At 63.6% G+C, this 27296-nt stretch overlaps 1 protein-coding gene across 2 annotated transcripts in view; it reads left to right on the top strand.

Moving 5' to 3' along the window:
- The window catches only part of LOC149125317 (CLPTM1-like membrane protein cnrB), a 34795-nt gene extending 10159 nt beyond the window's left edge, over positions 1 to 24636 (top strand). For both annotated transcript variants that reach the window (XM_089336883.1, XM_089336884.1), the window contains exons 3-4: positions 23880 to 24051; positions 24125 to 24636. In XM_089336883.1, coding sequence (XP_089193009.1) covers positions 23880 to 24051; positions 24125 to 24215 — 263 coding nt within the window. In that variant the 3' untranslated portion in view covers positions 24216 to 24636. The remainder of the gene's footprint in view (positions 1 to 23879; positions 24052 to 24124) is intronic.
- The last annotated feature ends 2660 nt before the right edge of the window (positions 24637 to 27296 follow it).

Here is a 27296-nt window from a genome sequence, read left to right as displayed (position 1 = left end):
GTGCGCTTCGGGGGCATGGGGCTCTGTCCCAGGTGGGCTTCGGTGGGCAGTGGACTCTGTCCCAGGTAGGCTTAGTTGGGCAGGAGACTCTGTCCCAAGTGGGCTTCGCGGGGCAGGGGATTCTGTCCCAGGTGGGCTTAAGGGAGCATGAGGCTCTGTTCCAGGTGACTTGGCCGGGCAGGGAGCTGTATCCCAGGTGGTCTTGACAGGGCAGGGGGCTCTGTCCTAGGTGGGCTTAGTGGGCCTGCAGGCTCTGTCCCAGGTGGGCTTCGTGGGGGCAGGGGGCTCTGTCCTAGTGGGCTTGGTTGGGTTGGGGGCTCTGTCCCATATAGGCTTCGGGGTGCAGGGGGCTCTGTCCCAGGTAGGCTTAGTGGGGCAGGAGACTCTGACCCAAGTGGGCTTAGCAGAGCAGGGGGTTCTGTCCCAGGTGGGTTTGGTGGGGCAGGGTGTTCTGTCCTAGGTGGGCTTCAGGAGGCAGGGGTCTCTGTCCCAGGTGTGCTCAGTGGAGCAGGAGGCTTTGTCCCAAGTGGGTATAGGCAGGCAGGGGGCTCTGTCCGAGGTGGGTTTCAGGGATCAGGGGCTCTGTACCTGGTGCGATTCGGAGGACAGTGGGCCATGCCCCAGGTGGACTTAGGTGTCAAGGGGCTCTGTCCCAGGTAGGCTTAGTGGGACAGGGATCTCTGTCCCTGGTGGGCTTCAGTGGACTGGGGTATCTGTCCCAGGTGGGCTGGCGGGGCATGAAGCTTTGTCCCAGGTGGTCTTAGTGGGACAGAGGGCTCTATCCCAGGTGGCCATTAGGGGCAGGGTGCTCTGTACTAGGTGCCCTTCAGGGGGCAAGAGGCTCTGTCCCAGGTAGGCTTCGGGGTTCAGGGGGCTCTGTCCCAGGTGGGCTTGAAGGGGCAGAGGGCTCTGTCCCAGGTGTGCTTAGTGGGCCAGGAGGCTCTGTCTCATGTGGGCTTCGGGGCTGAGGGCTCTTTCATAGGTGGGCTTCAGGGGGGAGGGAGCTCTGTTCTCGGGGCTTGGTGGGGCAGGAAGCTCTGTCCCATGTAGGCTTTGGGGTGCAGGGGGCTCTGTCCCAGGTGGCCTTAGTGGGGCATGAGTCTCTGTCCCAAGTTGGCTTAGCGGGGCAGGGGGTTCTGTCCCAGGTGGTCTTGGCGGGGCAGGGGGCTCTGTCCCAGGTGGGCTTAGTGGAGCAGGGGTCTCTGTCCCTCGTGGTCTTAGGGGTGCAGGGAGTTCTGCCCCAGGTGGGCTTCGGGGGGTAGGGGGATTTTTCCTATGTGGGCTTCGGGGTGCAGGGGGCTCTGTCCCAGGTGGGCTTAGTGGACCAGGGAGCTCTGTCCCAGGTAGGTAGGGGGTCAGGGGCTCTGTCCCAGGTGGGCTTCGGGGAGCAAGGGGTTCTGTACTTGGTAGGCTTTGGGGGGAGGCTCTGTCCCAGGGGTGATTAGAAGGGCAAGGGACTCTGTCCCAGGTGGGCTTCGAGGTGCAGAGGGCTCGCCCCAGGTGGGCTTCAGGGGCAGTGGGCTCTGTCCCAAGTGTGCTTCGGGGGGCAAGGGGCTCTGTCCCAGGTGGGCTCGGGGGGCAAGGGACTCTGTCCCAGGTGGACTTCGGGTTGCAGGGGGCTCTTTCCCAGGTGGGCTTAGGGGGGTAGGGGCCTCTGTACCAGGTGGGCATCAGGGGCAGGGGGCTCTGTACTAGGTGTGCTTCAGGGAGCAAGGGGCTCTGTCCCAGCTGGGCTTAGGGGGTCAGGGGGCTCTGTCCCAGGTTGGCATCAGGGGAAGGGGGCTCTGTCCCACGTAGGCTTCGAGGGGCCGGGGCCTCTGTCTAAGGTGGGCTTCAAGGGTCAGGGGTCTCTGTCCCAGGGGGGCTTATCGGGGCAGTGAGCTCTGCCCCAGGTGGGCTTAATGGGACAGAGGGCTCTGTCCCAGGTGGGCATCAGTGGCAGGGGGCTCTGTACTAGGTGTACTTCAGGGGGCAAGGGGCTCTGTCCCAGCTGGACTTCGGGGGTCAGGGGGCCTTGTCCCAGGTCGGCTTCAGGGGAAGTGGAGCAGGGGTTCTGTCCCAGGTGGGTATAGGCGGGCAGGGGGCTCTGTCCCAGATAGGCATCGGGGGCAGGGGGCTCTGTTCTAGGTGTGTTTCATGGGGGAAGGGGCTCTGTCCCAGCTGGGCTTCTGGGGGCAGGGGGCTCTGCCCATTGGGCTTTGGGGGACAGGGGGCTCTGTACCCGGTGAGCTTCAGTGGGCAGGGGGCTCTGTCTCAAGTGGCCTTAGCGTGGCAGGGAGGTCTGTTCTAGGTGGGCTTAGTGGGGTAGGGGACTTTGTCCCATGTGGGCTTTGGGGGACAGAGGGCTGTGTCCCAGGTGGGCTTCGGGGTGCAGGGTTTTCTGTCCCATTGGGCTTAGTGGGGCATGGGGCTTTGTCCCAGATGGGCTTGATGGGGCAGGGGGCTCTGTCCCAGGTGGGCTTTGGGGAGCAAGGGGCTCTGTCCCAGGTGGGCTTCGGAGGGCTGTGGGCTCTGCCCCAGGTGTGCTTTGGGGAGTAAGGGGCTCTGTCCCAGGTGGTCTCAGCGGGCCAGAGGGCTCTACTAGGTGGGCTTTGGGGGCCAGGGGGCTATGTCCCAGGTGTGCTTAGGGTGTCAGGGGGCTCTGTCCCAGGTGGGCTCAACGGGGCAGGGGTTTCTGACCCAGGTGGGCTTAGTGGGGCAGGGTGCTCTGTCCCAGGTGGCCTCAGGAGTGCACGGGGCTCTTTCCCAGGTGGGTATAGGCAAGCACGGGGCTCTGTCCCATGTGGGTTTCAGGGAGTAGTGGTTCTCTACCCCGTGTGATTAGTCGGGCTTGGGGCTTTATCCCAGGTGGGCTTAGCGGGGAAGGGGGCTCTTTCCCATGTGGGCTTTGGAGTGCAGGGGGCTCTGTCCCAGGTGAGCATAGTGGGGCATTGGGTTCTGTCCCACGTAGGCTTCGAGGGGCAGGGGCCTATGTCTAAGGTGGGCTTCAGGGGTCTGGGGGCTCTGTCCCAGGTGGGCTTAGGGTGGCAGGAGACTCTGTCCAAAGCAGACTTAGCGAGGCAGTGGGCTGTGTCCCAGGTGGGCTTGGCGGGGCAGGGAACTTTGTCCCAGGTTGGCTTCGGGGGCAGAGGGCTATGTCCCAGGTGGGCTTTGGGGGCAGCATGCTCTGTCCCAATGGGCTTAGTGGGGCATGGGGCTCTGTCCCAGATGGGCTTGATGGGGCAGGGGGCTCTGTCCCAGGTGGGCTTTGGAGGGCAGAGGGCTCTGTCCCAGATGTGTTTTGGGAATCAGGGGGCTCTGTCCCAGGTGGTCTCAATGGGGCAATGTCCCAGGTGTGTTTCGGGTATCAGGGGGCTCTGACCCAGGTGGGCCTAGTGGGGCAGGGTGCTCTTCCCAGGTTGCCTCAGGGGCACAGGGGGCTCTTTCCCAGGTGGGTATAGTCAGGCACGGGGCTCTGTCCCAGGTGGGTTTTGGGGAGCAGTGGCTCTGTACCCCGTGTGACTAGTCGGGCTTGGGGCTTTTCCCCAGGTGAGCTTAGTGGGGCAGGGGACTCTGTCCCAGGTGGGCTTCGGGGCGTAGGGGACTCTGTACCCAGAGGGTTCGGGTGGCAGGTGGCTCTTTCCCATGTGGGCTTAGCGGGGCAGGGAGCATGGCCTAGGTTGGCTTAGGGGGGTAGAGGGCTCTGTCCCAGGTGGGCTTGTTGGGGCAGGGGGTTCTGTCCAAGGTGGGCTTCGAGGGGCATGTGTCTCTGGCCCAGGTTGGCTTGGCGGGGCAGGAAGCTCTGTCCCAGGTGGGCTTTGGGGAGCAGGGGATCTTTTCCAGGTGGGCTTAGCAAGGCAGGGAGCTCTGTCCTAGGTGGGCTTATGGGGACCGAGGGCTCTTTCCCAGGTGCTTTTTGGGGTGCAGGGGATCTTTCCTCCATGGGATTCAGGGGGCAAGGGGCTCTGTCCCAATTGTACTAAGGGGGGCAGTAGGCTCTGTCCCATGTGGGCTTAGTGGGGTAAGTGTTTCTGTCCCAAGTTGGCTTCAGGCGGCAGGGGACTATGTCCCAGGTTGATTCAGGTGGCAGGGTGTTTTGTCCCAGGTGGGCTTCGTGAGGCAAGGGGCTCAGTCCCAGGTGGGCTTATGGTGGCAGGGGACTCTGTCCCTGGTGGGCTTGGCTGGGCAGGGGGCTGTGTCCTAGGTGGGCTTAGGGGGGCAGGAGGCTCTGTCCCATGTGGGCATAGGGGGGCAGGGGGCTCTATCCCAGGTGGGCTTCGGGGGCCAAGGGCCTCTGTCTTAGGTGGGCTTAGTGGGGCATGGAGCTGTGTTCCCAGCGGGCTTCGGGGGTCAAGTGGCTCAGTCCCAGGTGGCTTTGGCGGGGCAGGGGGCTGTATCCCTGGTATGCTTAGTAGGGCAGGAGGCTCTGTCCCAAGTGGGGTTAGGGGGGCAGGGGGATCTGTCCAAGGTGGGCTTCAGGGGACAGGTGTCTATCCCATTTTGGCTTGACGGGGCAGGGAGCTCTGTCCCAGGTGGCCTTGATAGGGGGCTGTCTCTCTCTCCCAAATGGGCATAGCAGGGCAGGGGCTCTGTCCTTTGTTGGCTTCAGGGGGCACGAGGTCTGTACCAGTTGGGATTTGTGGGGCAGGCTGCTCTGTCCCAGGTGGGTTTTGGTGGGAAGGCTGCTCTGTCCCAAGTGGGCTTCGGGGACAGGGGCTTTGTCCCAGGTGGGATTAGAGGTGCAGGGGGCTCTGTCTTATGTGGGCTTCATGGAGCAGGGGCTTCAGGGGACAGAGGGCTCTGTCCTAGGTGGGCTTTGGAGGGCAAAGGGCACTTTCCCAGGTGGGCTTAGGGCAGGGGGCTCAGTCGCAGGTGGGCTTCGGGGGGCAGGGCTCTCTGTCCCAGGTGGGCTTAGCAGGGCAGGAGGCTCTGTCTTACGTGGGCTTAGTGGAGCAGGGGGTTCTGTCCCAGGTGGGCTTCGGGGGACAGAGGGCTCTGTCCTAGTTGGGCTTCAGGTGGCAGGTGGCTCAGTCTCAGGTAGGCTTAGCGGGGCAAGGGGCTCTATGCCAGGTGGGCTTGGCAGTGTCCCGGGCTTTTCCCAGGTAGGCTTCAGGGGCAGGGGGCTCTGCCCAGGTGTGCATAGTAGGGCAGGAGGCTCTGTCCCAATTGGGGTTAGGGGGGCAGGGGCTCTGTCCCAGGTGGGTTTTGGGGGGCTTGCATCTCTTCTCAGGTTGGCTTGGCAGGGCAGGGGGCTCTGTCCCATGTGGGCTTCGGGGCACAGGGTGCTCAGTCCCAGGTGGGCTTCAGGGCACAGATGTCTCTGTCCCAAATGGGCTTAGCAGGTCAGTGGCCTTTGTCCCTGATTGGCTTCGGATGACAGGGGGCTAAGATACAGGTGGGCTCAGTATGGCAGGGGCTCTGTCCCAGGTTGGCTTAGAGATGCAGGGGACTCTGTCTTAAGTGGGCTTAGTGGAGCAGGTGGCTCTGTCCCAGGAGGGTTTGGCAGGGCTGGGGACTTTTTCCTAGGTGGGCTTCGGGGGTCAGGGGGCTCTGTGCCAGGTGCGCTTTGGTGGGCAGGTTGCTCTGTCCCAGGTGGGCTTCTGGGGACAGGGGGTTCTGTCCCAGGTGGGCTTAGTAGGGCAGGGGGTTCTGTCCCAGGTGGGCTTCAGGTGCAGGGGTTCTATACCAAGTAGGCTAGGGGGACAGGGGGCTCTGTCCTTTGTGTTTAGGGGGCAGTGGCCTCTGTCCCAGGTGGGCTTCAGGGAGCAGGGTGCTCTGTACCCCGTGGGATTTGGGGGGCAGGGTGTTCTGACCCAGGTGGTCTTAGGGGGGCGGGGGGCTCTTTCCCAGGTTGGCTTAGGGGGGCAGTGGCCTCTGTCCCAGTTGGGCTTAGTGTGGCAGGGAGCTCTATCCCAGGTGGGATTTAGTGGGCAGGGGGCTCTGTACTAGTTGGGCTTCAGGGGGCATGGGGCTCTGTCGCAGCTGGGCTTTGGGGGGCAGGTTGCTCTCTCTGTCCCAGGTGACTTGGCAGACAGTGGCTCTGTCCCAGTTCAGCTTCAGGGGGCAGGGGGCTCTGTCCCAGGTGGGCTTAGTGTGCCAGGGGCCTCTGTCCCATTGGGCATATTGGGACTAGAGGCTCTGTCTGAAGTGGGCTTAGTGTGGCAGGGGTCTCTGTCCCAGGTAGGCTTCGGGGGCAGGGGGCTCTGTCCCAGATGGGCTTAGGGAGGCAGGGGCTCTGTCCGAAATGGGCTTAGGGAGGCAGGGGCTCTGTCCCAGGTGGGCTTGGAGGAGCAGGTGACTCTGTCCCAGGTGGGCTTCGGGGGCAGGGGGCTTTTTCCCAGGTGGGCTTAGTTTAGCAGGGGGCTCTGTCCCAGGTGTGCTTCGGGGAGCAGATGGCTCTGTGCCCAGTGGGCTTAATGGGGCACGAGGCTCTGTCCCAGGGCAATTAGGGGGCTGGGGACTCAGTCCCAGGTGTGCTTCAGGGTGTAGGGGGCTCTGTCCCAGGTCGGCTTAGTGGGGCAAGGGGTTCTGTCTCAGGTGGGTTCCAGTTGCAGGGGGCTCTGTACTAGTTGGGCTTCAGGGGGCAAGGGCTTCTGTCCCATCTGGGCTTCAGAGGCAGGGGCTCTGTCCCCGGTGGGCTTAGCAGGGCAGCGGGCTCTGTCCCAGGTGGGCTTCGGGGGGCAGGGGCTCTGTCCACTGTGATTGGCGGGGTAGGTGGCTCTGTCCAAGTTTTGCTTCGGGGTCATGGGGCTGTGTCCCAGGCGGGCTAATTGGAGCAGGGGGCTCTTTCCCAGGTTGGAATAGGCGGGCAGGGGCACTGTCCCTGGTGGGTTTCGGGGAGCAGGGGGCTCTGGCACTGGTGGGATTAGGGGGACAGGGCATCTGTCCCAGGTGGGCTTGGCTGGGCAGGGGGCTGTGTCCCAGGTGGGCCTCTGGCGGCAAGGGGCTCTGTCCCAGGTGGGCTAATGGGGGCAGGAGGCTCTGTCTGAGATGACGTGGCAGGGCAGAGGGCTGTGTCCCAGGTGGGCTTGACAGGGAAGGGGGCTCTGTCCTAGGTGGGCTTCGGGGGGAGGGTGCTGTGTCCTAGTGGGCTTGGTGTGGCAAGCAGCTCTGTCCAATGTGGGCTTTGGGGTGCAGGGGGCTCTGTCCCAGGTGGACTTAATGAAGCAGGAGACTGTCCAAAGCGGACTTAGCGAGGCAGTGGACTCTGTCCCAGGTGACTTGGCGGGACAGGGAGCTCTGTTCCCAGTGTCCTTCAGGGGGCAGGGAGTTCTGTTCCCTGTGGGCTTCGGGGGGCAAGTGGCTCAGTCCCAGGTAGGCTTGGCAGGGCAGGGGGCTCTGTCCCTGGTGTGCTTAGTAGGGCAGGAGGCTCTGTCCCAAGTGGGTTAGGGGGGCAGAAGGATCTGTCCAAGGTGGGCTTCGGGGGGCAGGTGTCTGTCCCATTTTGGTTTGGCGGGGCAGGGAGCTCTGTCCCAGGTAGGCTTGACGGGGGGCTGTGTCTCTCTCCCAAATGGGCATATCGGGGCAGGGTTCTGTCCTTTGTTGGCTTCAGGGGGCAGGAGGTCTGTACCAGTTGGGCTTTGGGGGGCAGGCTGCTCTGTCCCAGGTGGGTTTTGGTGGGAAGGCTGCTCTGTCCCAAGTGGGCTTCGGGGACAGGGGCTTTGTCCCAGGTGGACTTTGGGGGGCAAGGAGCTCTTTCCCAGGTGGGCTTAGCAGGGCAGGGGGCTCAGTCACAGGTGGGCTTCAGGGGGCAGGGCTCTCTGTCCCAGGTGGGCTTAGCAGGGCAGGGGGCTCTGTCTTATGTGGGCTTAGTGGAGCAGGGGGTTCTGTCCCAGGTGGGCTTCGGGGGACAGAGGGCTCTGTCCTAGTTGGGCTTCAGGTGGCAGGTGGCTCAGTCTCTGGTGGGCTTAGCGGGGCATGTTGCTCTATGCCAGGTGGGCTTGGCAGTGCCTGGGGCTATTTCCCAGCTAGGCTTCAGGGGCAGGGGGCTCTGCCCAGGTGTGCATAGTAGGGCAGGAGGCTCTGTCCCAAGTGGGGTTAGAGGGGCAGGGGGCTCTGTCAACAGGTGGGCTTTTGGGGGCAGGCGTCTCTTTCTCAGGCTGGCTTGGCGGGCAGGGGGCTCAGTCCCATGTGGGCTTCGGGGCGCAGGGGGCTCAATCCCAGGTTGGCTTCAGGGCACAGGTTTCTCTGTCCCAAATGGGCTTAGTTGGGCAGGGGCCTTTGTCCCTGTTGGGATTCGGGGAACAGGGGGCTAAGTTACAGGTGGGATCAGTGTGGCAGGGGCTCAGTCCCAGGTGTGCTTCTGGTGCAGGGGTCTTTTTCCCAGGTGGGCTTGGTGGGGCAGTGGGCTCATTCCCAGGTGGGCTTCAGGGGGCAGGGGTCTCAGTCCCAGGTTGGGTTAGAGGTGCAGGGGGCCCTGTCTTAAGTGGGCTTAGTGGAGCAGGTGGCTCTGTCCCAGGAGGGCTTGGCAGGGCCGGGGGCTCTTTCCTAGGTGGGCTTTGAGGTGCAGGGGGCTCTAAGCCAGGTGTGCTTTGGCGGGCAGGTTGCTCTGTCCCAGGTGGGCTTCTGGAGACATGGGGTTCTGTCCCAGGTGGGCTTAGTGGGGCAGGGGGTTCTCTCCCAGGTGGGCTTCGAGGGGCAGGGGTTCTGTACCAAGAAGCCTAGGGCAGTAGGGGGCTCTGTCCCTGGTGTTCTTAGTAGGGCAGGAGGCTCTGTCCCTAGTGGGGTAGGGAGGAAAGGGGACCTGTTCAAGGTGGGCTTTGGGGGTCAGGTGTCTCTGTCCCAGTGGGGCAGGGAGCTCTGACCCAGCTGAGCTTGGTGGGACAGGGGGCTCAGTCCCAGGTGGGCTTCAGGGGGCAGGTGTCTCTCTCCCAGAAGGACATAGTGGGGCAAGGGGCTTAGTCCTTTGTGGGCTTTAGGGGGCATTAGATCTGCCCCAGGTGGGCTTCGGGGAGCATGGGGCTCTGTACCAGGTGACTTGCCAGGCAGGGGCCTGTGTCCCAGGTGGGCTTTGCTGGGCAGGGGGCTCTGTCCCAGGTGGGCATAGGGGGGCAAGAGGTCTGGCCCAGGTGGGCTTGGCTGGGCAGGGGGCTATGGCCCAGGTGGGCTAATGGTGGCAGGAGGCTCTGTCCCAGGTGACTTGGTGGGGCAGGGAGCTCAGTCCCAGGTGGGCTTTATGGGCCAGGAGGCTCTGTCACACGTGGCCTTCTGTGGGCTTGGGGCTCCATCCCAGGTGGGCTTCGGGGCAAAGGGGGCTCTGTCCCAATGCGTTTAGTGGGGCAGGAGACTCTGTCCCAAGTGGGCTTGGCGGGAAAGGGGCTCTGGCCCAGGTCGGCTTGGCGGGACAGATTGTGCAGTCCCAGGTGGGCTTCAGGGGTAGGTGTCTCTCTCCCAAATGGGCAAATCAGGACATGGGGCTCAGACCTTTGTGGACTTCAGGGAGCAGGAGGTCTGTACCAGTTGGGCTTTGGGGGGCATGCTGCTCTGTCCCATGTGTGCTTTAGGGGATAGGGGCAGGGGGCTCAGTACCAGGAGGGCTTCAGGGTGCAGGGGTCTCTGTCCCCTGTAGCATAGGGGGGGCAGGGTCTCTGTCCCAGGTGGTCTTAGTTGGGCAGGGTGCTCTGTCCCAAGTGTGCTCTGTCCCAAGGGGGCTCAGTCCTAGGTAGGCTTTGGAGGGGAAGGGGCTCTGTCCTAAGGGTGCTTGGCGGGGCAGGGGCTCTGTCCCAGATGGGCTTCATGGGGCAGGGGGCTCTGTCCTGGGGTGTTTGGTGTGGCAGGGGCTCTGTCCCAGGTTGCCTTAGCAGGGCAGGGGGCTCTCTCCCAGGTGGACATAGGAGAGCAGAGGGCTCTGTCCCAAGTGGGTTTAGTGATGGAGGGAGCTCTGTTCCCAGTGGGCTTCGGGGGGCATGCTGCTCTGTCCCATGTGGGTTTTGGGGGTGGGCTGCTCTGTCCCAAGTGAGCTTTATGGGACAGGGGCTCATTCCCAGGTGTGCTTTGGGGGGTAGGGGCTCATTCCCAGTTGGGCTTTGGGGGGGCAGGGGGCTCAGAACCAGGAGGGCTTCAGGGGGCAGGGGTCTCTGTCCCGGTGGGCTTCGGGGTGCAGGGTGCTCTGTCCTAAGTGGGCATAGGGAAGCAGGGGCTCTATCCCAAGTGGGCTTCAGTGGCCAGGGGCCTCTGTCCTAGGTGGGCTTCGGAGGGCAGGGGGCTCTGTCCTCGGAGTGCTTGGCAGGGCAGGGGCTCTGTCCCAGGTTGCCTTAGCATGGCAGGGGGCTCTCTCCCAGGTGGACATAGGAGAGCAGAGGGCTCTGTCCCAAGTGGGCTTAGTGGGGCAAGGAGCTCTGTTCCCAGTGGGCTTCGGGGCCAAGTGGCTCAGTCCCAGGTGGGCTTGGCAGGGCAGGGGGGCTCTGTTCCTGGTGTGCTTAGTAGGGAAGGAGGCTCTGTCCCAAGTGGGATTAGAGAGGCAGGGGGATCTGTTTAAGGTGGGCTTTGGGGACAGGTGTCTCTGTCCCTGTTTGGCTTGGTAGGGCAGGGAGCTCTGTCCCGGCTGAGCTTGGCAGGACAGGGGGCTCAGTCCCAGGTGGTCTTCAGGGGGCAGTGTCTTTCTCCCAATTGGGCATAGCGGGGCAGGGGGCTCAGTCCTTTGTGGGCTTCAGGGGCCAGGAGATCTGTCCGAAGTGGGTTTCAGGGTATAGGGTCTCTGTCCCAGGTGGTCTTCAGGGGGCAGGGGGCTCTATCCCAGGTGACTTACCAGACAGGGGCCTATGTTCCAGGTGGTCTTGAAAGGGTAGTGGGATCTCTCCCAGGAGGGCTTAGTGGGGCAGGTGGCTCTGTCCCAGGTGGGTTTCAGGGAGCAGGGAGCTCTGTCCCAGGTTGGTTTTGGGGGACAGGTGGCTCTGCCCAGGTGGGCATAGAGGGGCAAGGGGTCTGTCACCAGGTGGGCTTGGCTGGGCAGGGGGCTGTGTCCCAGGTGGGCTTCGGGGGACAGGGCCGCTGTCCCATTTGGGCTTAAGGGGCAGGGGCTCTGTCCCAGGTGACTTGCCAGGCAGTGGCCTATGTCCCAGCTGGTCTTGACGGGGCATGGGGCTCTTTCCCAGGTGGGCTTCTGGTGGCAAGGGGCTCTGTCCCAGGTGATTTGGCGGGGCAGGGGCTCTGTCCCAGGTGACTTGCCGGGCAGGGGCCTGTGTCCCAGGTGGCCTTGACGGGGCAGGGAGCTCTGTCCCAGCTGAGCTTGGTGGGACAGGGTCTCTGTCCCAGGTGGTCTTCGGGGGGCAGGGGGCTCTGTCCCAGGTGACTTGACAGGCAGGGGCCTGTGTCCCAGGTGGTCTTGACGAGGCAGGGGTCTCTGTCCCAGGTGGGCTTCGAGGGGCAAGGGGCTCTGTCCCAGGTGACTTGGTGGGGCAGGGGCTCTGTCGCAGGTGGGGTTTATGGGCCAGGAGGCTCTATCACACGTGGCCTTCTGTGGTCTTGGCACTCCATCCCAGGTGGGCTTTGGGGTGCAGGGGCTCTGTCCCAATGGGCTCAGCGGGTCAGGAACTCTGGCCCAAGTGGGCTTGGCAGGGCAGGGGGCTCGGTCCCAAGTGGGCTTCAGGGGCATGGGGTTCTGTCCTAGGTGGGCTTAGTGGAGCAAGGGACTCTGTCCCAGGTCGGCTTGGTGGGGCAGGGGGCTCAGTCCCACTTGGGCTTCGGGGGGCAGGTGTCTCTCTCCCAAATGGGCATAGCGGAGCAGGGGCTCTGTCCTTTGTTGGCTTCAGGGGGCAGGAGGTCTGTACCAGTTGGGCTTTGGGGGGCAGGCTGCTCTGTCCCATGTGGGTTTTGGGGGGCGGGCTGCTCTGTCCCAAGTGGGCTTCAGCGGACAGGGGCTCTGTCCCAGGTGTGCTTTGGGGAACAGAGGGCTCAGTACCAGGAGGGCTTCGGGGAGCAGAGGTCTCTGTGCCCGGTGGGCCTAGGGGGCCAGGGTATCTGTCCCAGGTGGTCTCACTTGAGCAGGGTGCTCTGTCCCAAGTGGGCTTATTGGGGTAGGGGGCTCTGTCCTAGGTGGGCTTTGGTGGGCGGGGGCTCTGTCCCAGGGGTGCTTGGCGGGGCAGGGGCTCTGTCCAGATGGGTTCGCGGGGCAGGGGTCTCTGTCATGGGGGTGCTTGGTGGGGCAGGGTCTCTGTCCCAAGGTGACAAGGAGAGCAGAGGGCTCTGTCCAAGTGGGCTTAGTGAGGCAGGGAGCTCTGTTCCCAGTGGTCTTCGGGGCCAAGTGGCTCAGTCCCAGGTGGGCTTGGCAGGGCAGGGGGGTTCTGTCCCTGGTGTCCTTAGTAGGGCCGGGGCTCTGTCCCAAGTTGGGTTAGGGGGGCAGGGGGATCTGTTCAAGGTGGGCTTTGGGGGTCAGGTGTCTCTGTTCTAGTTTGGCTTGGCGGGGCAGGGAGCTCTGTCCCAGGTGAGCTTGGCGGGACAAGGGCTCAGTCCAAGATGGGCTTCAGGGGACAGGTGTCTCTTTCCCAAATGGCATAGCGGGGCAGGGGGCTCAGTCCTTTGTGGGCTTCAGGGGGCAGGAGGTCTGTCCAAAGTGGGCTTCAGGGAACAGGGTCTCTGTCCCAGGTGGTCTTCGGGGGGCAGGGGCTCTGTCCCAGGTGACTTGCTGGGCAGGGGCCTGTGTCCCAGGTGGTCTTGACAGGGCATGGGGCTCTGTCCCAGGTGGGCTTCAGGGGACAGGTGTCTCTCTCCCAAATGGGCATAGCGGGGCAGGGGGCTCCATCCTTTGTGGGCTTAAGGGGGCAGGAGGTCTGTCCCAAGTTGGCTTCGGGGGACAGGGGCTCTGTCCCAGGTGGGCGTCGGGGGGCTGGGGGCTCTGTCCAAGGAGGGCTTTGTGGTCCAGTAGGCTCTGTCTGAGGTGGGTTCGGGGGATCAGGGGTTCTGTTCCAGGTGGGCTTCGGGGGGCAGGGGGCTCTGTCCAAGGAGGGCTTAGTGGACCAGGAGTCTCTGTCCCATGTGGTTAAGGTGGGCAGGGGGCTCTGTCCCAGGTGGGTTTTGGGGGCCAGGGACTCTGTCCCTGCTGGGCTTAGAGGAGCAAAGTGTCTGTCCCAGGTGGGCTTGGCTGAGCCATGGGCTCTGTCACAGATGGGCTTATGGTGGTAGGAGGCTCAGTCCCAGGTGACCTGGCGGGGCAGGGGGCTCATTCCCAGGTGGGCTTGACAGGGAAGGGGGCTCTGACCCAGGTGGGCTTTATGGGCAAGGAGGCTCTGTCCTAAGTGGGCTTCGGGGTGCAGGGTTCTCTGTCCCAGGTGGACTTAGTGGGGCAGGAGACTGTCCCAAGTGAGCTTGGCAGGGCAGGGGGGCTCTGTCCCAGATGGGCTTCAGGGGGCAGGGGGCTCTGTCCCAGGTGGGCTTCGTGGGGCAGGGGGCTGTTTCCCAGGTCGGCTTCGGGGGGCATGGGACTCTGTCTCAGGCGTACTCATTGAAGCAGAGGGCTCTGTCCCAGGTGGGTATAGGCGGGTAGGGGTCTCTGTCCCAGGTGGGTTTTGGGGAGCAGGGACTGTACCCGGTGGGATTCAAGGGCATGGGGCTGTGTCCCTGGTGGGCTTAGGGAGGCAGGTGGCTATTTTGCATGTGGGCCTCGGGGTGCAGGTGGCTCTGTCCAGGTGCTCTTAGTGTGGCAGGGGGCTCGATCACAGGTTGGATTTGGGAGGCAGGGTACTCTTTCCCAGATGTGCTTAGGGGGGTAGTGGACTCTGTGCCAAGTGGGCTTTGGGGAGTTGGGGGCTCTGTACTTGGTGGGCTTAGGAGGGCAGGGTCTCTGTCCCAGGTGGGCTTAGTGGGGCATGAGGCTCTGTCCCAGGTGGGCTTGGCGGGACAAGGGTCTCTGTCCCAAATGGACTTTGGGATGCAGAGGCCTCTGTCCCAGGTTGGCTTTGGGGGCAGGGGGCTCTGTCTCAAGTGGGCTAAGGGGACAGGGTGCTCTGTCCTAGGTGGGCTTCTTGGGCAGGCTCACTGTCCCAGGTGGGCTTCAGGGGGCAGGGGGCTCTGTACCTGGTGGGCTTCCAGGGCAGGGGGCTCTGTCCCATGTTGGCTTCAGGGGGCAGTGGGCTCTGTACCTGGTGTGCTTCCGGGGCAGGGGGGTCTTTCCCAGGTGGGCTTACCATGGCAGGGAACGCTGTCCTAGATGGGCTTAGGGGGACCGAGGGCTCTTTCCCAGGTGGTTTTTGGGGTGCAGGGGATCTTTCTAGGGTGGGCTTGAGGGTGCAGGGCCTCTGTCCCTGTTGGGCTAAAGGGGGCTGTGGGCTCTGTCCCTGGTGGTCTTAGTGGGGTAAGTGTTTCTGTCCCAAGTTGGCTTCAGGGGGCAAGGGACTGTCTCAGGTTGATTCAGGCAGCAGGGTGTTCTGTCCCAGGTGGGTTTCGGGTGGCAAGGGGCTGTGTCCCAGGTGGGCTTCAAGGGGCACGGGACCCCATCCTAGGTGGTCTTAGTGGGGCAAGGGGCTGTGTCCCAGGTGGGCTTAGGGGGGCAGGAGGCTCTGTCCCAAGTGGGCTTGGCGGGGCAGGGGTCTCTGTCCCAGGTGGGCTTCAGGGGGCAGGGGCTCCATCCTAAGTGGTCTTAGTGGGGCAAGGGTCTCTGTCCCAGGTGGACTTCATGGGCAGGGTGCTCTGTTCCAGGCAGGCTCACTGGAGCAGATGGCTCTGTCCCAGGTGGCTATAGGCGGGTAGGGGGGCTCTGTCCCAGGTGTGTTTCGTGTAGCAGGGACTTTACCCGGTGGTATTCGGGGTAGGGGGATCTGTCCAAGGTTGACTTAGGGAGGCAGTCACAAGTGGGCTAAGGAGACAGGGGCTCTGTCCTAGGTGAAATTCTTGGGGCAGAGGGCTCTGTTCTAGGTGGGCTTCGGGGGGCAAGAGTCTCTGTCCTAGGTGGGCTTCGGGGGGCAGGAGTCTCTGTCCTAGGTGGGCTTCGGGGGGCAGGAGGCTCTGTCCTAGGTGGGCTTACGGGGACCGAGTGCTCTTTCCCAGGTGGTTTTCAGGGTGCAGGGGATCTTTCCTCCATGGGATTCAGGGGGCAAGGGGCTCTGTCCCAATTGTACTAAGGGGGGCAGTAGGCTCTGTCCCATGTGGGCTTAGTGGGGTAAGTGTTTCTGTCCCAAGTTGGCTTCAGGCGGCAGGGGACTATGTCCCAGGTTGATTCAGGTGGCAGGGTGTTTTGTCCCAGGTGGGCTTCGTGAGGCAAGGGGCTCAGTCCCAGGTGGGCTTATGGTGGCAGGGGACTCTGTCCCTGGTGGGCTTGGCTGGGCAGGGGGCTGTGTCCCAGGTGGGCTTAGGGGGGCAGGAGGCTCTGTCCCAAGTGGGCATAGTGGGGCAGGGGGCTCTATCCCAGCTTGGCTTCGGGGGTCATGGGGCTCTGTAGGTGGGCTTCAGAGAGCAGGGGATTCTGTACCAGGTGGGTTTCGGGGGACATTGCTCTGTCCTAGGCGGGCTTCAGGTGGCAGTTGGCTCAGTCTCAAGTGGGCTTCCAGGGTCAGAGGTCTCTGTCCCAGGTGAGCTTAGAGGTGCAGGGGGCTCTGTCTTACATGGGCTTAGTGGAGCAGGGGATTCTGTCCAAGGTGGGCTTCAGGGGACAGAGGGCTCTGTCCTAGGTGGGCTTCGGGAGGCAGGTGGCTCAGTCTCAGGTACGCTTAGCGGGGCAAGGGACTCTATCCCAGGTGGGCTTGGTAGTGCCCTGGGCTCTTTCCCAGGTGGGCTTTGGGGGGGCGTCTCTTTCTCAGGTTGGCTTGGGAGGGGAGGGGGCACAGTTCCAGGTGGGCTTCAGGCCATAGGTGTCTCTGTCCCAAATGGACTTAGCGGGGCAGGGGGCTGTGTCCCTGGTGGGTTTTTGGGGGCAGGCTGCTCTGTCCCAGGTGGGCTTCAGGGGACAGGGGGCTCTGTCCCAGGTGGGCTTGTGGGGTCAGGGGGCTCTGTCCCAGGTGGGCTTAGCAGGGCAGGGGGCTCTGTCCCAGGTTGGCTTGGGGGGGCAGAGGGCTTATTCCCAGGTGGGCTTAGCAGGGCAGGGGTCTCTGTCCCAGGTTGGCTTAGAGGTGCAGGGGGCTCTGCCTTAAGTGGGCTTAGTGGAGCTGGGGGCTCTGTTCCTGGGGGACTTAGAGGGGCAGGTGACTTGTCCAAAGTCGACTACAGGAGCAGGGGGTCCTGTCCCAGAATGGTTAGTTTAGCAGGAGGCTCTGTCCCAGGTGGGCATGGGGGGCAGGGGGCTCTGTCCGAGGTGAGCTTCGGGGAGTAGGGGGCTCTGTACCCAGTAGGCTTAATGGGGCAGGAAGCTCTGTCCCAGGTGACTTGCCGGGCAGTGGCCTGTGTCCCAGATGGTCTTGACGGGGCAGGGGGCTCTTTCCCTGGTGGGCTTCTGGGGACAGGGGGCTCTGTCCCAGGTGACTCGCCAGGCAGAGGCCTCTGTCCCAGGTGGTATTGACGGGACAGGGGGCTCTGTCCCAGGAGGGCTTAGTAGGCCAGGAGGCTCTGTCCCAGGTGGGTATAGGGAGGCAGGGGGCTCTATTCCAGATGTGCTTAGGGGGGCAGGGGGCTCTGTCCCAGGAGGGCTTAGTGGGCCAGGAGGCTCTGTCCCAGGTGGGTATAGGCAGGCCAGGGGCTCTATTCCAGGTGTGCTTAGGGGGGCAGGGGGCTCTGTCCTATGTGGTCTTTAGAGGGCACGGACTCTGTCCCAAGGGTGCTTGGCGTGGCAGGGGCTCTGTCCCAGATGGGCTTCGCAGGGCAGGGGGCTCTGTCCTGGAGGTGCTTGGCGGGGCAGGGGCTCTGTCCCAGGTGGCCTTAGCAGGGCAGGAGGCTCTCTCCCAGGTGGGCTTAGTGGGGCACGGTGCTCTGTCCCAAGTGGGCATAGGCAGACAGGGGGCTCTATCCCAGATGGGCTTCGCGGGGCAGGGGGCTCTGTCCTGGAGCTGCTTGGCGGGACAGGGGCTCTGTCCCAGGTGGCCTTAGCAGGGCAGGGGCTCTCTCCCAGGTGGACATAGGGGAGCAGAGGGCTCTGTCCCAAGTGGGCTTAATGGGGCAGGGAGCTCTGTCCTAGGTGGTCTTTGGAGGGCACGGGCTCTGTCCCACGGGTGGTTGGCGTGGCAGGGGCTCTGTCCCAGATGGGCTTCGCAGGGCAGGGGGCTCTGTCCTGGAGGTGCTTGGCGGGACAGGGGCTCTATCCCAGGTGGCCTTAGCAGGGCAGGGGGCTCTCTCCTAGGTGGACATAGGGGAGCAGAGGGCTCTGTCCCAAGTGGGCTTAGTGGGGCAGGGAGCTCTATTCCCAGTGGGTTTTTGGGAGGCAAGTGGCTCAGTCCCAGGTGGGCTTGGAGGGGCAGGGGACTCTGTCCCAGGATGGCTTGGCAGGTCAGGGGGCTCTGTCCCTGGTGTGCTTAGTAGTACAGAAGGCTCTGTCCCTTCTGCACTACTCTGTCCCTTCTGCCCCCCTTAGGGGGGCAGGGGGATCTGTCCAAGGTGGGCTTTGGGGGGCATTGTCTCTGTCCCAGGTTGGCTTGGTGGGGCAGGGAGTTCTGTCCCAGGTGGGCTTGGTGGGACAGGGGGCTCAGTCCCAGGTGGGCTTTGGAGGGCAGGTGTCTCTCTCCCAAATGGGCATAGCGGGGCAGGGGGCTCAGTCCTTAGTGGACTTCAGGGGCAGGAGTTCTGTCCCAAGTGGGCTTCAGGGGACAGAGTCTCTGTCCCAGGTGGGTTTTGGGAGGCAGGGGGCTCTGTCCCTGGTGGGCTTAGAGGAGCAAGGGGTCTGTCCCAGGTGGGCTTGGCTGGGCAGGGGGATCTGTCCCAGTTGGGCTTCTGGTGGCAGGGGCTCTGTCCCATGTGGGCTTATGGTGGCACATGGCTCTTTCCCAGGTCACTTGGTGGTGCAGGGTGCTGTGTCCCAGGTGTGCTCGATGGGGCAGGAGGCTCTGTCCCAGGTGGGATTTATGAGCCAGAAGGCTCTATCCCTGGCCGCCTTCTGTGGGCTTTGGGCTCTGTTCCAAATGGGCTTGGCGGAGCAGGGGGCTCTGTCTCAGATTGGCTTCAGGGGGCAGGGGCTCTGTCCTAGGTGAGCTTAGTGGGCAGAGGCTCAGTCCCAGGTTGGTTTCAGGGGACAGGGTGCTCTGTCTCAGGTGGGCTTGGTGGCCAGGGCACTCAGTCCCAGGTGGACTTTGCGGGGCAGGTGTCTCTCTCCCAAATGGGGATGGGGGGAAGGGGGCTTGACAGTGCCCCGGGCTGTTTCCCAGGTGGCTTCGGGGAGAGGGTGCTCCATCCAGGTGTGCTTAGTAGGGCAGGAGGCTCTGTCCCAAGTGGGGTTAGGAGGGCAGGGGGCTCTGTCCCAGGTGGGTATGGGGGGCAGGCATCTCTTTCTCAGGTTGGCGTGTCAGGGCAGGGGGCTCAGTCCCAGGTGGGCTTCAGGGAGCAGCATGCTCTTTCCCAGGTGGGTTTTTGGGGCCTTGCTGCTCTGTCCCAGGTGGGCTTGTGGGGCAGGGGGCTGTGTTCCTGGTGGGCTTCGGGGACAGGGGGCTCTGTCCCAGCTGGGCTTCGCAGGGCAGAGGGCTCATTCCCAAATGTGCTTCGGGGGGCAGGGGTCTCTGTCACCGGTGGGCATAGAGGGTCAGGGGTTCTTTCCCAGGTGGACTTAGCAGGGCAGGGGGCTCAGTCCCAGGTGGGCTTTGGGGATCAGGGGACTCTGTACCAGGTGGGCTTAGAGGTGCAGGGGGCTCAGTCCCAGGTGGGCTTCGGGGATCAGGGGGCTCTGTCCCAGGTGGGCTTAGAGGTGCAGGGGGCTCTGTCTTACGTGGTCTTAGTGGAACAGGGGGTTCTGTCCTAGGTGGGCCTCAGGTGGCAGGTGGCTCAGTTTCTGGTGGGCTTAGCGGGGCAAGGAGCTCTATCCCAGTTTGGCTTGGCAGTGCCCTGGGCTCTTTCCCAGGTGGGCTTCAGGGGCAGGGGGCTCTGCCCAGGTGTGCTTAGTTGGGAGGAGGCTCTGACCCAAATGGGCTTAGTGGGGCAGGGGGCTGTGTTCCTGGTGGGCTTCAGGGCGCAAGATGCTTTTTCCCAGGTGGGTTTTTGGGGGCAAGCTTCTCTGTCCCAGGTGAGCTTCGGGTCAGGGGTCTCTGTCCCAGGTGGGCTTAGAGGGGCAGGTGACTCTGTCCCAGATCGGCTTGGGGCAAGGGCTCTGTCCCAGGTGGGCTTAGTTTACCAACGGGCTCTGTCCCAGGTGGGCTTCAGAGAGTAGGGGGCTCTGTACACTGTGGGCTTAACGGGGCAGGGGGCTCTGTCCCAGGTGACTTGTCAGGCAAGGGCCTGTGTCCCAGATGGTCTTGATGGGGCAGGGGCTCTGACCCAGGAGGGCTTAGTGGGCCAGGAGGCTCTGTCCCAGGTGGGTATAGGCAGGCTGGGGGTTCTGTCCCAGGTGGACTTAGTGGGACAGGAGGCTCTGTTCCAAGTGGACATAGGGGGCCAGCGTGTTCTCTCCCAGGTGTGCTTAGTGGGGCAGCGTGCTCTGTCCCAAGTGGGCATAGGGGGGGCAGGGTGCTGTATCCCATGTTGGCTTTGGGGGCCAGGGGGCTCTGTCCTAGGTGGGCTTTGGAGGGCAGGGCTCTGTCCCAGGGGTACTTGGCGGTGCAGGGACTCTGTCCTAGATGGGCTTTGTGGAACAGGGGGCTCTGTCCTGGGGGTGCTTGGCGGGGCAGGGACTCTGGCCCAGGTGGCCTTAGCTGGGCAGGTGGCTCTCTCCCAGGTGGACATAGGGGAGCAGAGGGCTCTGTCCCAAGTGGGCTTAATGGGGCAGGGAGCTCTGTCCTAGGTGGGCTTCAGAGGGCAGGGGCTCTGTCCCAGGGGTGGTTGGCGTGGCAGGGGCTCTGTCCCAGACGGGCTTCACGGGTCAGGGGACTCTGTCCTGGGGGTGCTTGGCGGGGTAGGGACTATGGCCCAGGTGGCCTTGGCGCGGCCAGTGGCTTTCTCCCAGGTGGACATAGGGGAGCAGAGGGCTCTGTCCCAAGTGGGCTTAGTGGGGCAGGGAGCTCTGTCCCAGGTGAGCTTGGCAGGGCAGGGGGTTCTGTCCCTGGTGTGATTAGGGCAGGAGGCTCTGTCCCAAGTGTGATTCGGGGGGTAGTTGTCTCTGTCCCAGGTGGGCTTGGCAGGGCAGGGGGCTGTGTCCCAGGTGGGCTTTATGGGCCAGGAGGCTCTGTCACAGGTGGCCTTCTGTGGGCTTGGGGTTCTGTCCCAGGTGGGCTTCTGGGTGCAGGGGGCTCTGTCCCATGTGGGCTTAGTGGGGCAGGAAACTCTGTCCCAAGAGGGCTTGGCAGGGCAGGGATCTCTGTCCCAGGTGGGCTTCTGGGGGAAAGGGTTCTGTCCTAGGTGGGCTTCGGGGGGCAGGGGGCTCTGTCCCATGTGACTTGCCGGGCAGGGGCCTGTATCCCAGGTGATCTTGACAGGGCATGGGGCTCTGTCCCAGGAGGGCTTAGTGGGCCAGGAGGCTCTATCCCAGGTGGGTATAGGCGGCCAGGGGCCTCTGTCCTAGGTTGGTCTTGGGGGGCAGGGGGCTCTGTCCCAGGTGGGCTTGACGGGGCAGGGAGCTATGTCCCAGGTGGGCTTCTGGTGGCAAGGCAGTCTGTCCCAGGTGGGCTTATGGTGGCAGGAGGCTCTGTCCCAGGTGACTTGGCGGGACAGGGGGCTCTGTCCCAGGTGGGCTTTATGGGCCAGGAGGCTCTGTCACAGGTGGCCTTCTGTGGGCTTGGGGCTCTGTCCCAGGTTCGCTTCGGAGTGTAGGGGGCTCTGTCCCAGTGGGCTTAGTGGGGCAGGAGACTCTGTCCCAAGTGGGCTTGGCGGGGCAGCGGGCTCTGTCCCAGGTGGGCTTCAGGGGCAAGGGGCTGTGTCCTAGGTGGGCTTAGTGGGGCAGGGGGCTCTGTCCCAGGCGGGCTCATTGGAGATGAGGGTTCTGTCCCAGGTGGTTATAGGTGGGTATGGAGCTCTGTCCCAGGAGGGTTCGGGGACCAGGGGGCTCTGTATTCAGTGGGCTTAGGGGAGCAGGGGCTCTGTCCCAGGTGGGCTTTATGGGCCAGGAAGCTCTGTCATAGGTGGCCTTCTGTCGGCTTGGGGCTGTGTCCCAGGTAGGCTTGAGGATGCTGGGGGCTGTCCCATGTGGGCTTAGTGGGGCAGGAGACTCTGTCCCAAGTGGGCTTGGCGGGGCAGGAGATTCTGTCCCAGGTGGGCTTCACGTGTCAGGGGGCTCTGGCCCAGGTGGGCTTAGTGAGGCAGGGGACTCTGTCTTAGTTCCGCTTCGGGGGGCAGGGGGCTCTGTCCCTTGCGGGCTCATTGGAGATGAGTGCTCTGTTCCAGGTGGGTATAGGCAGGTAGGGGTCTTTGTCCCAAGTGGGTTTCGGAGAACATGGGGCTCTCTAACTGGTGGGCTTAGGGGGGCAGGAGGCTGTGTCCCAGTTTGGCTTTATGGGCCAGGAGGCTCAGTCACAGGTGGCCTTCTGTGGGCTTTGGCCTCTGTCCCAGGTGGGCATAGGGGGGCAGGAGGCTCTGTCCCAGGTGGGCTTCGGGGAGTAGGGGGATCTGTACCCGGTGGGCTTAATGGGGCAGGATGCTCTGTCCCATTTGCAATTAGGGGGGGCAGGGAATGCTGTCCCAGGTGGGCTTCGGGGTGTAGGGGGTTCTGTCTCAGGTGGGCTTCTGGGGGCACGGGGCTCTGTCCCAGGTCTCCTTAGTGGGGCAGGGGGTTCTGTCCCAGGTGGGCTTCGTGAGGCAGGGGGCTCAGTCCCAGAAGGGTTTCAGGGGGTTGGGGGATTTGTCCCAGGTGGGCTTAGCGGGGCATGGGGCTCTGTCCCAGGTGGGCTTCTGTTGGCAAAGGGCTGTCCCAGGTGGGCTTCGGGGGACAGGGGGCTCTGTACCAGGTGACTTGCCGGGCAGGGATCTGTGTCCCAGGTGGTCTTGACGGGGCAGGGGGCTCTTTCCCAGGAGGGCTTAGTGGGCCAGGAGGCTCTATCCCAGGTGGGTATAGGCGGGCAGGGGGCTCTCTCCCAGGTAGGTTTCGTGGGGCAGGGGTCTCTGTCCCAGGTGGGCTTCTGGAAGTTGGGGGATCTGACCCAGGTGGGCTTAGCAGGGCAGTGAGCTCTGTCCCTGGTGGGCTCTATGGGACAGGAGGCTCTGTCCCAGGTGGGTATCGGGGGCAGGGGGCTCTGTACTAGGTGGACTTTTGGGGGCAGGGGCTCTGTCCTGTCCCTGGTGGGCTTCAGGGGAAAGGGGGCTCTGTCCCAGGTGACTTGCCAGGCAGGGGCCTGTGTCCCAGGTTGTATTGACGGGGCAGGGGGCTCTGTCCCAGGAGGGCTTAGTGGGCCAGGAGGCTCTGTCCCATGTGGGTATAGGCGGGCAGGGGGCTTTGTCCCAGGTTGGTCTTGAGGGGCAGGGGGCTCTGTCCCAGGTGACTTGGCGGGGCCGGGGGCTCAGTCCCAGGTGGGCTTTATGGGCCTGGAGGCTCTGTCACAGGTGGCCTTCTATGGGCTTGGGGCTCTGTCCCAGGTGGGCCTCAGGGTGCTGGGGGCTCTGTCCCAGTGGGCTTAGTGGGGCAGGAGACTCTGTCCCAAGTGGGCTTGGCGGGGCAGGGGGCTCTGTCCCAGGTGGTCTTAATGGGGCAGGGGTCTCTTTCCCAAGTGGGCTATGGGGGGCAGGTATGTCTTTCTCAGGTTGGCGTGTCAGTGCAGAGGGCTCTGTCCCAGCTGGGCTTAGAGGGGCAAGGGATCTGTCCCAGGTTGGCTTGGCTGGGCAGGGAGCTGTGTCCCAGCTGGGCTTATGGTGGCAGGAGGCTCTGTCCCAGGTGACTTGGTGGGGCAGGGGGCTCTGTCCCAGGTGGGCTTTGTGGGCCAGGAGGCTCTGTCCCATGTGGCCTTCTGTGGGCTTGGGGCTCTCCCAGGTGTCTTCAGGGTGCTTGTGGCTCTGTCCCAATGGGCACCAGCTCACTAAACTCTGCCCCTGGAGCTGGGGGGGGGGGGCTCTGTCCAGATGAGAAGTGGGGCACGAGGAGGCGTAGCCACTGAAAGGTCGCGCTGCCCCTCGGGTCCACCCACCCTCACCAGAGCCTGTCTCCAAGCCGCTGCCTCCACGGGGCCCAGGGAGTGGGTGGACAGGCACCGCTGTGGCCTGGTGAGCCCTCGCACACTGAGTGCAGAGCTGGCCCTACTGACTGCTGGAGCAGTGCCCGAGGGAGACCAGGGCTTCCAGGGTGTGGCTGGGGGCTCCCCTGGGGGGCATTCAGGTGGGGCGCTGGAGGGACCCCAGGTCGGGGAGCAGAACCCATGCCTCGTTGGTGCCTGAGGGTGCCCGCCAGCCCCATGTGTGGTTGAGGAGCCGGAGGAGGCGGTATCGGCGCAGCACAGCACAGACCTGGCTGTGACCTTTGGTGAGGGCCGGGTGGGGCAGGTGGGCTCGTCCAGTGTGGGAGACAGGGCCGGCCCTGAGGGGGCTCATGATCCACTCACAGTCCAGTGTGGAAACAGGGCCAGCCCTGAGTGGGCTCAAAGTCTACTCACATCCAGTGTGGGAGGCAGGGCCGGCCCCGAGCAGGAGGACGAGACGGTCTGTTTCTGTCCTCGTCCTTGGCAACATTTTGTCTTGTGGGAAACCAGAGCAGCAGCAAGCAGACAGGGGAGTGCCATGGCAGGGGTGGGGGTGGGGTGGGGTGGGGCAGAGTGAGGGCTGCACAGCAGGGGCAGCCTGGAGCCTCTCAGAGGAGAGGCTGAGCCCAAGATGCCAGGGAGGGAGCCAGGCCCAGGTCTGTTGATGGGCAGAGCGAGTGCACAGGCCCTGAGGTAGGTCAGCGGGCCCTGGTGTTGGCAGTGGCAGAGGCGGGTGTGAGTGTGGTGGAGGGCGTGGGAGGGGCTGGGTGAGAAGGCCCCGCCCCCTGCTCACAGGTGTCTTCTCCACAGGCTTCATCACCGTGACGCCCCAGCTCTTCTTCAACTACAAGCTCAGGTCCATGACCCACCTGCCCTGGCGCATGCTCACCCACAAGGCCCTCAACACCTTCATTGAGGACCTGTTTGCCTTCATCATCAAGATGCCCGCCCGTCATGTGCTGGATCGGCTGCCTGAGGGACGGTGAGGACCAGTGGCTGGCGGGGGCTCCTGGCTTTCTGCCTGCGCTCACGCCACCTCCCCCATCTCCCCGCAGACCTGGTCTTCTTCATCTACCTCTACCAGCAGTGGATCTAGTGCGTCGATCCCACCAGGGTGAAGGAGCTGGGCATAAGTGGGCAGGATGATGGGCAGGATGACACAGCCGCCCCTGCCTCCACCGGCGCGGAGCCCCAGGAAGCCCCTGCGAAGGCAGCTGAGGACAAGAAGGATTAGGTGCCATGGTCCCCGCCTTCCCAGGCTCCTGGTGAAAGCACCTGCCTCCCTGGCCTCCGCTCCCCCTCCCCCGCCACCTCCCTGGACAGATGGGGTCAGGGCCCAGGGCGCGCCGGTGGTGGGGGCCGTCTGTCCTCTGTGTTCCCAGCCATCTTGCCCTGCCACAATCATGGGGAAGCCAACAGGGTGGTGCCAGAGTGGGCTGGGCGGGGGCGGTGCTGGGGCCCCTCCAGGTGCCCTCGGCTGTCCATCATCTTGTCCCTCGTCTCCGAGCGCCCCTGCCTGTACACCGCCGCCCTTTAACAGTGTGGATTTAATAAATTCATATGGTGTTTAACTTAATTTCAGCCCCTCCCCTCCTGGGCTGCTCGCTGGGCAGGAACCCTGCAGGGGGCGGGCCCCTGTGCCCAGCCTTGCCCTTCACTACTTCTGCAGCCTCCAGCCCTCGAGGGCCCTTTCGTCCCAGTCCCCAGTTCCCAGAAGCCCCCGAACTGCTTGCCTTGAGCTTCTTGCTCGGGCACAGCCGGCGCCCAGTTCAGAGCAGCACACGCCCACCACAAGGTCCATTCCCGCACTCCAGCAGGGCTGGGAGCGTGGTGGGCAGCCAGGTCTGCCACACGTGTGAGCTGTGGGCACCCCTGGACTGGGACCTGGCCCCCTGGGGCACAAGTGCCTGGCCACACCCCCCCTTCAAGGGTGAGCGCCCTGGCCTGCACTCCGAGGGCGGGGCCCTGCAGCCAAGGAAGGAGGCTTTTGTGCTGAGGCCCCCCAGGCTCCTGCAGGCTCCCCGTGGAGCCAGGCAGGGAGCCCACAGACCAGTGGAGGGGGCCAGTGTGGCCGCCTCCCTCCTGCTGGCTTCCTCGCCTGTGTTACATGGCCCCTGGCCGCTGAGTTCCCTCGGAGCTTGGATGCCATGGGCTATTGGGCCACCCCACCTCACCGGCCACATTGCCCCGGCTCCTCCCCCACAGCCCTGGGCCCAAACTTTCCAACCTTTTTGTTTGTTTAGTTTTAATTTCATCTGCTTGAAAGGCAGAGTGACAGAGGATCTCCTTCCACCTATGGCTCACGCCCCAGATGCCTGCAACGGCCAGGGCTGGGCCAGGCCAAAGCCAGGAGCCAGGAGCTCCATCCAGGTCTCCATGGGGGCAGCAGGGGCCCAAGCGCTCGAGCCATCTGTGCCTTCCCCGGGTGTGCATCCGCAGGAAATCGCGCTGGAAGTGGTGCATCTGGGACTCCAGCGCGCTCTGGTGCGGGGTGTGGGCCTCGCAGGCGGCCCCTTCCTTCAGCACCCAGGAGTTTGGCAAGGCCCCTGGGCTGCCCCACACCTCTGCCAGGCCTCTCACTGTCTCCTGCCAGTGCTGGCCGTGTGTCCAATTGCTGGAGGTGACTTTGTAAAGCTCGGGCATGGCCCGGCCAGCCCCTGCCCTGACCCCACCATGGCCCCGGGGTCGTCATGAGAGCTCTGGCTTCTAACCCTTGAGCAACCTTAGGGGAGGGGGGTGGGGCTTCTTAACCACACCCACCCAGCCTTGGCATAATTTTTCACCTCCAAGTGCTCCCCTGCACCTTGAACTCGCCCTAGGCTCACCACTCCACACCTGCGCACCCTCCAGGTCGCAGTTCCAGTGCCGCCTCTTCCGGGAAGCCTCCCCTGACCTTCAAGCTGAGTCAGGTGCTCCTGTGAGCTCCCCCACTGAGGGTCATCACTGCGTGCGGGTCAGCCTGCACAGGACAGACCCATGAGGATGTGGCCGAGCTGCCTCGGGGCCAGGTGCACGGCCGAGCACAGAGCAGGGGCTCCAGCAGGCGAGTGGACGGCGCCTCCCCAGACCTGCGGAAGCACAGTCCCTGCAGTGCAGACACCAGGTGCGCTCAGTGCTCCTGGGCTGTGGGTCCATGTGCACAGCCCAGCAGAAACCCTGAGTGCCAAGGATATTGACCTGTCCTCTCAGGGGACCAGACGTGCACGTGGGTCAGAGGGGACCCATGGGCGCGCCTGGGTTTGTCATCATGGGAGCCTCCTTGGTGGCTCCTTACCACGAGCCAGGCTGTAGACTAAGCACAGTAATGGTTTGCTTTCTCCAGCGCACTTGATGTTACTCTGTGTGGGGTTGAAAACAACCCAAAGCCAACACTGTCTGGTCCTGGCGCTGTGGTGTAGCGGGCTAAGCCTCCATCTGCAGCTCCGGCATCCCATGTGGGTGCCAGTTGGAGTCCCAGCTGCTCTACTTCCCATCTGGCTTTCTGCTATGGCCTGGGAAAGCAGTAGAAGATGGTCCATGTCCTTGGGCCCTTGCACCCACGTGGGAGACCAGAAGAAGCTCCTGGCTCCTGGCTTCGGATCGGCACAGCTCTGGCCATTGCAGCCATCTGGGGAGTGAACCAGCGGATGGAAGACCTCTCTCTCTCTCTCTGCCTCTGCGTCTCTGTAACTCTACCTTTCAAATAAATAAATATTTAAAAAATAAAAAAGCATATACTGTCTCATGTGTAGAAAGGACATTTCACAATGTATATCCATTTAAAAGGCAGATAACAGAACCAGCGAGCTACCTGTTGGTTCACTCCCCAGATGCCTGCAACTGCCAGGGTGGGGCCCCAGCCAGGAGCCTAAAACCCAGGGCCGGTCTCCCCTGTACTTGAGCCATTGCTGCTCCTCCCAGGGCACACCTTAACAGGAGCCTGGAATCTAAAGCAGAGCCAGGGCTGGACCCCAGGCCCTCCAATGTGCAATGGGAGTGTCCCAGTGTCCCCATAAAAACAAAAAAAGAAAAGGTCCTATTGGAGCACAGCCACGCTGGTCATTGTGCCCCGGCTTTGGCTGTTCCTGGGCAGCGGAGTGAGAGCACCCGGCCGGCCAGGGCCTGAGCATGGCGTGGTCACCGGCCGGCCCTTTGCAGACAGTGGCCGCTCTGTACCTCTCTCTCCAGGGCCTGAAGGGCTGGGAGCCACGTTCAGTCCACTGCCAGGGCCGGCCTGGGGAGTGCTGT

Source organism: Oryctolagus cuniculus, chromosome 7, assembly GCF_051225735.1.
Source record: "Oryctolagus cuniculus isolate XC-2025 breed Fujian yellow rabbit chromosome 7, ASM5122573v1, whole genome shotgun sequence".
NCBI lineage: Eukaryota > Metazoa > Chordata > Mammalia > Lagomorpha > Leporidae > Oryctolagus > Oryctolagus cuniculus.
Note: the sequence above shows the minus strand (reverse complement) of the source record. Positions and strands in the feature narration are given on the sequence as shown.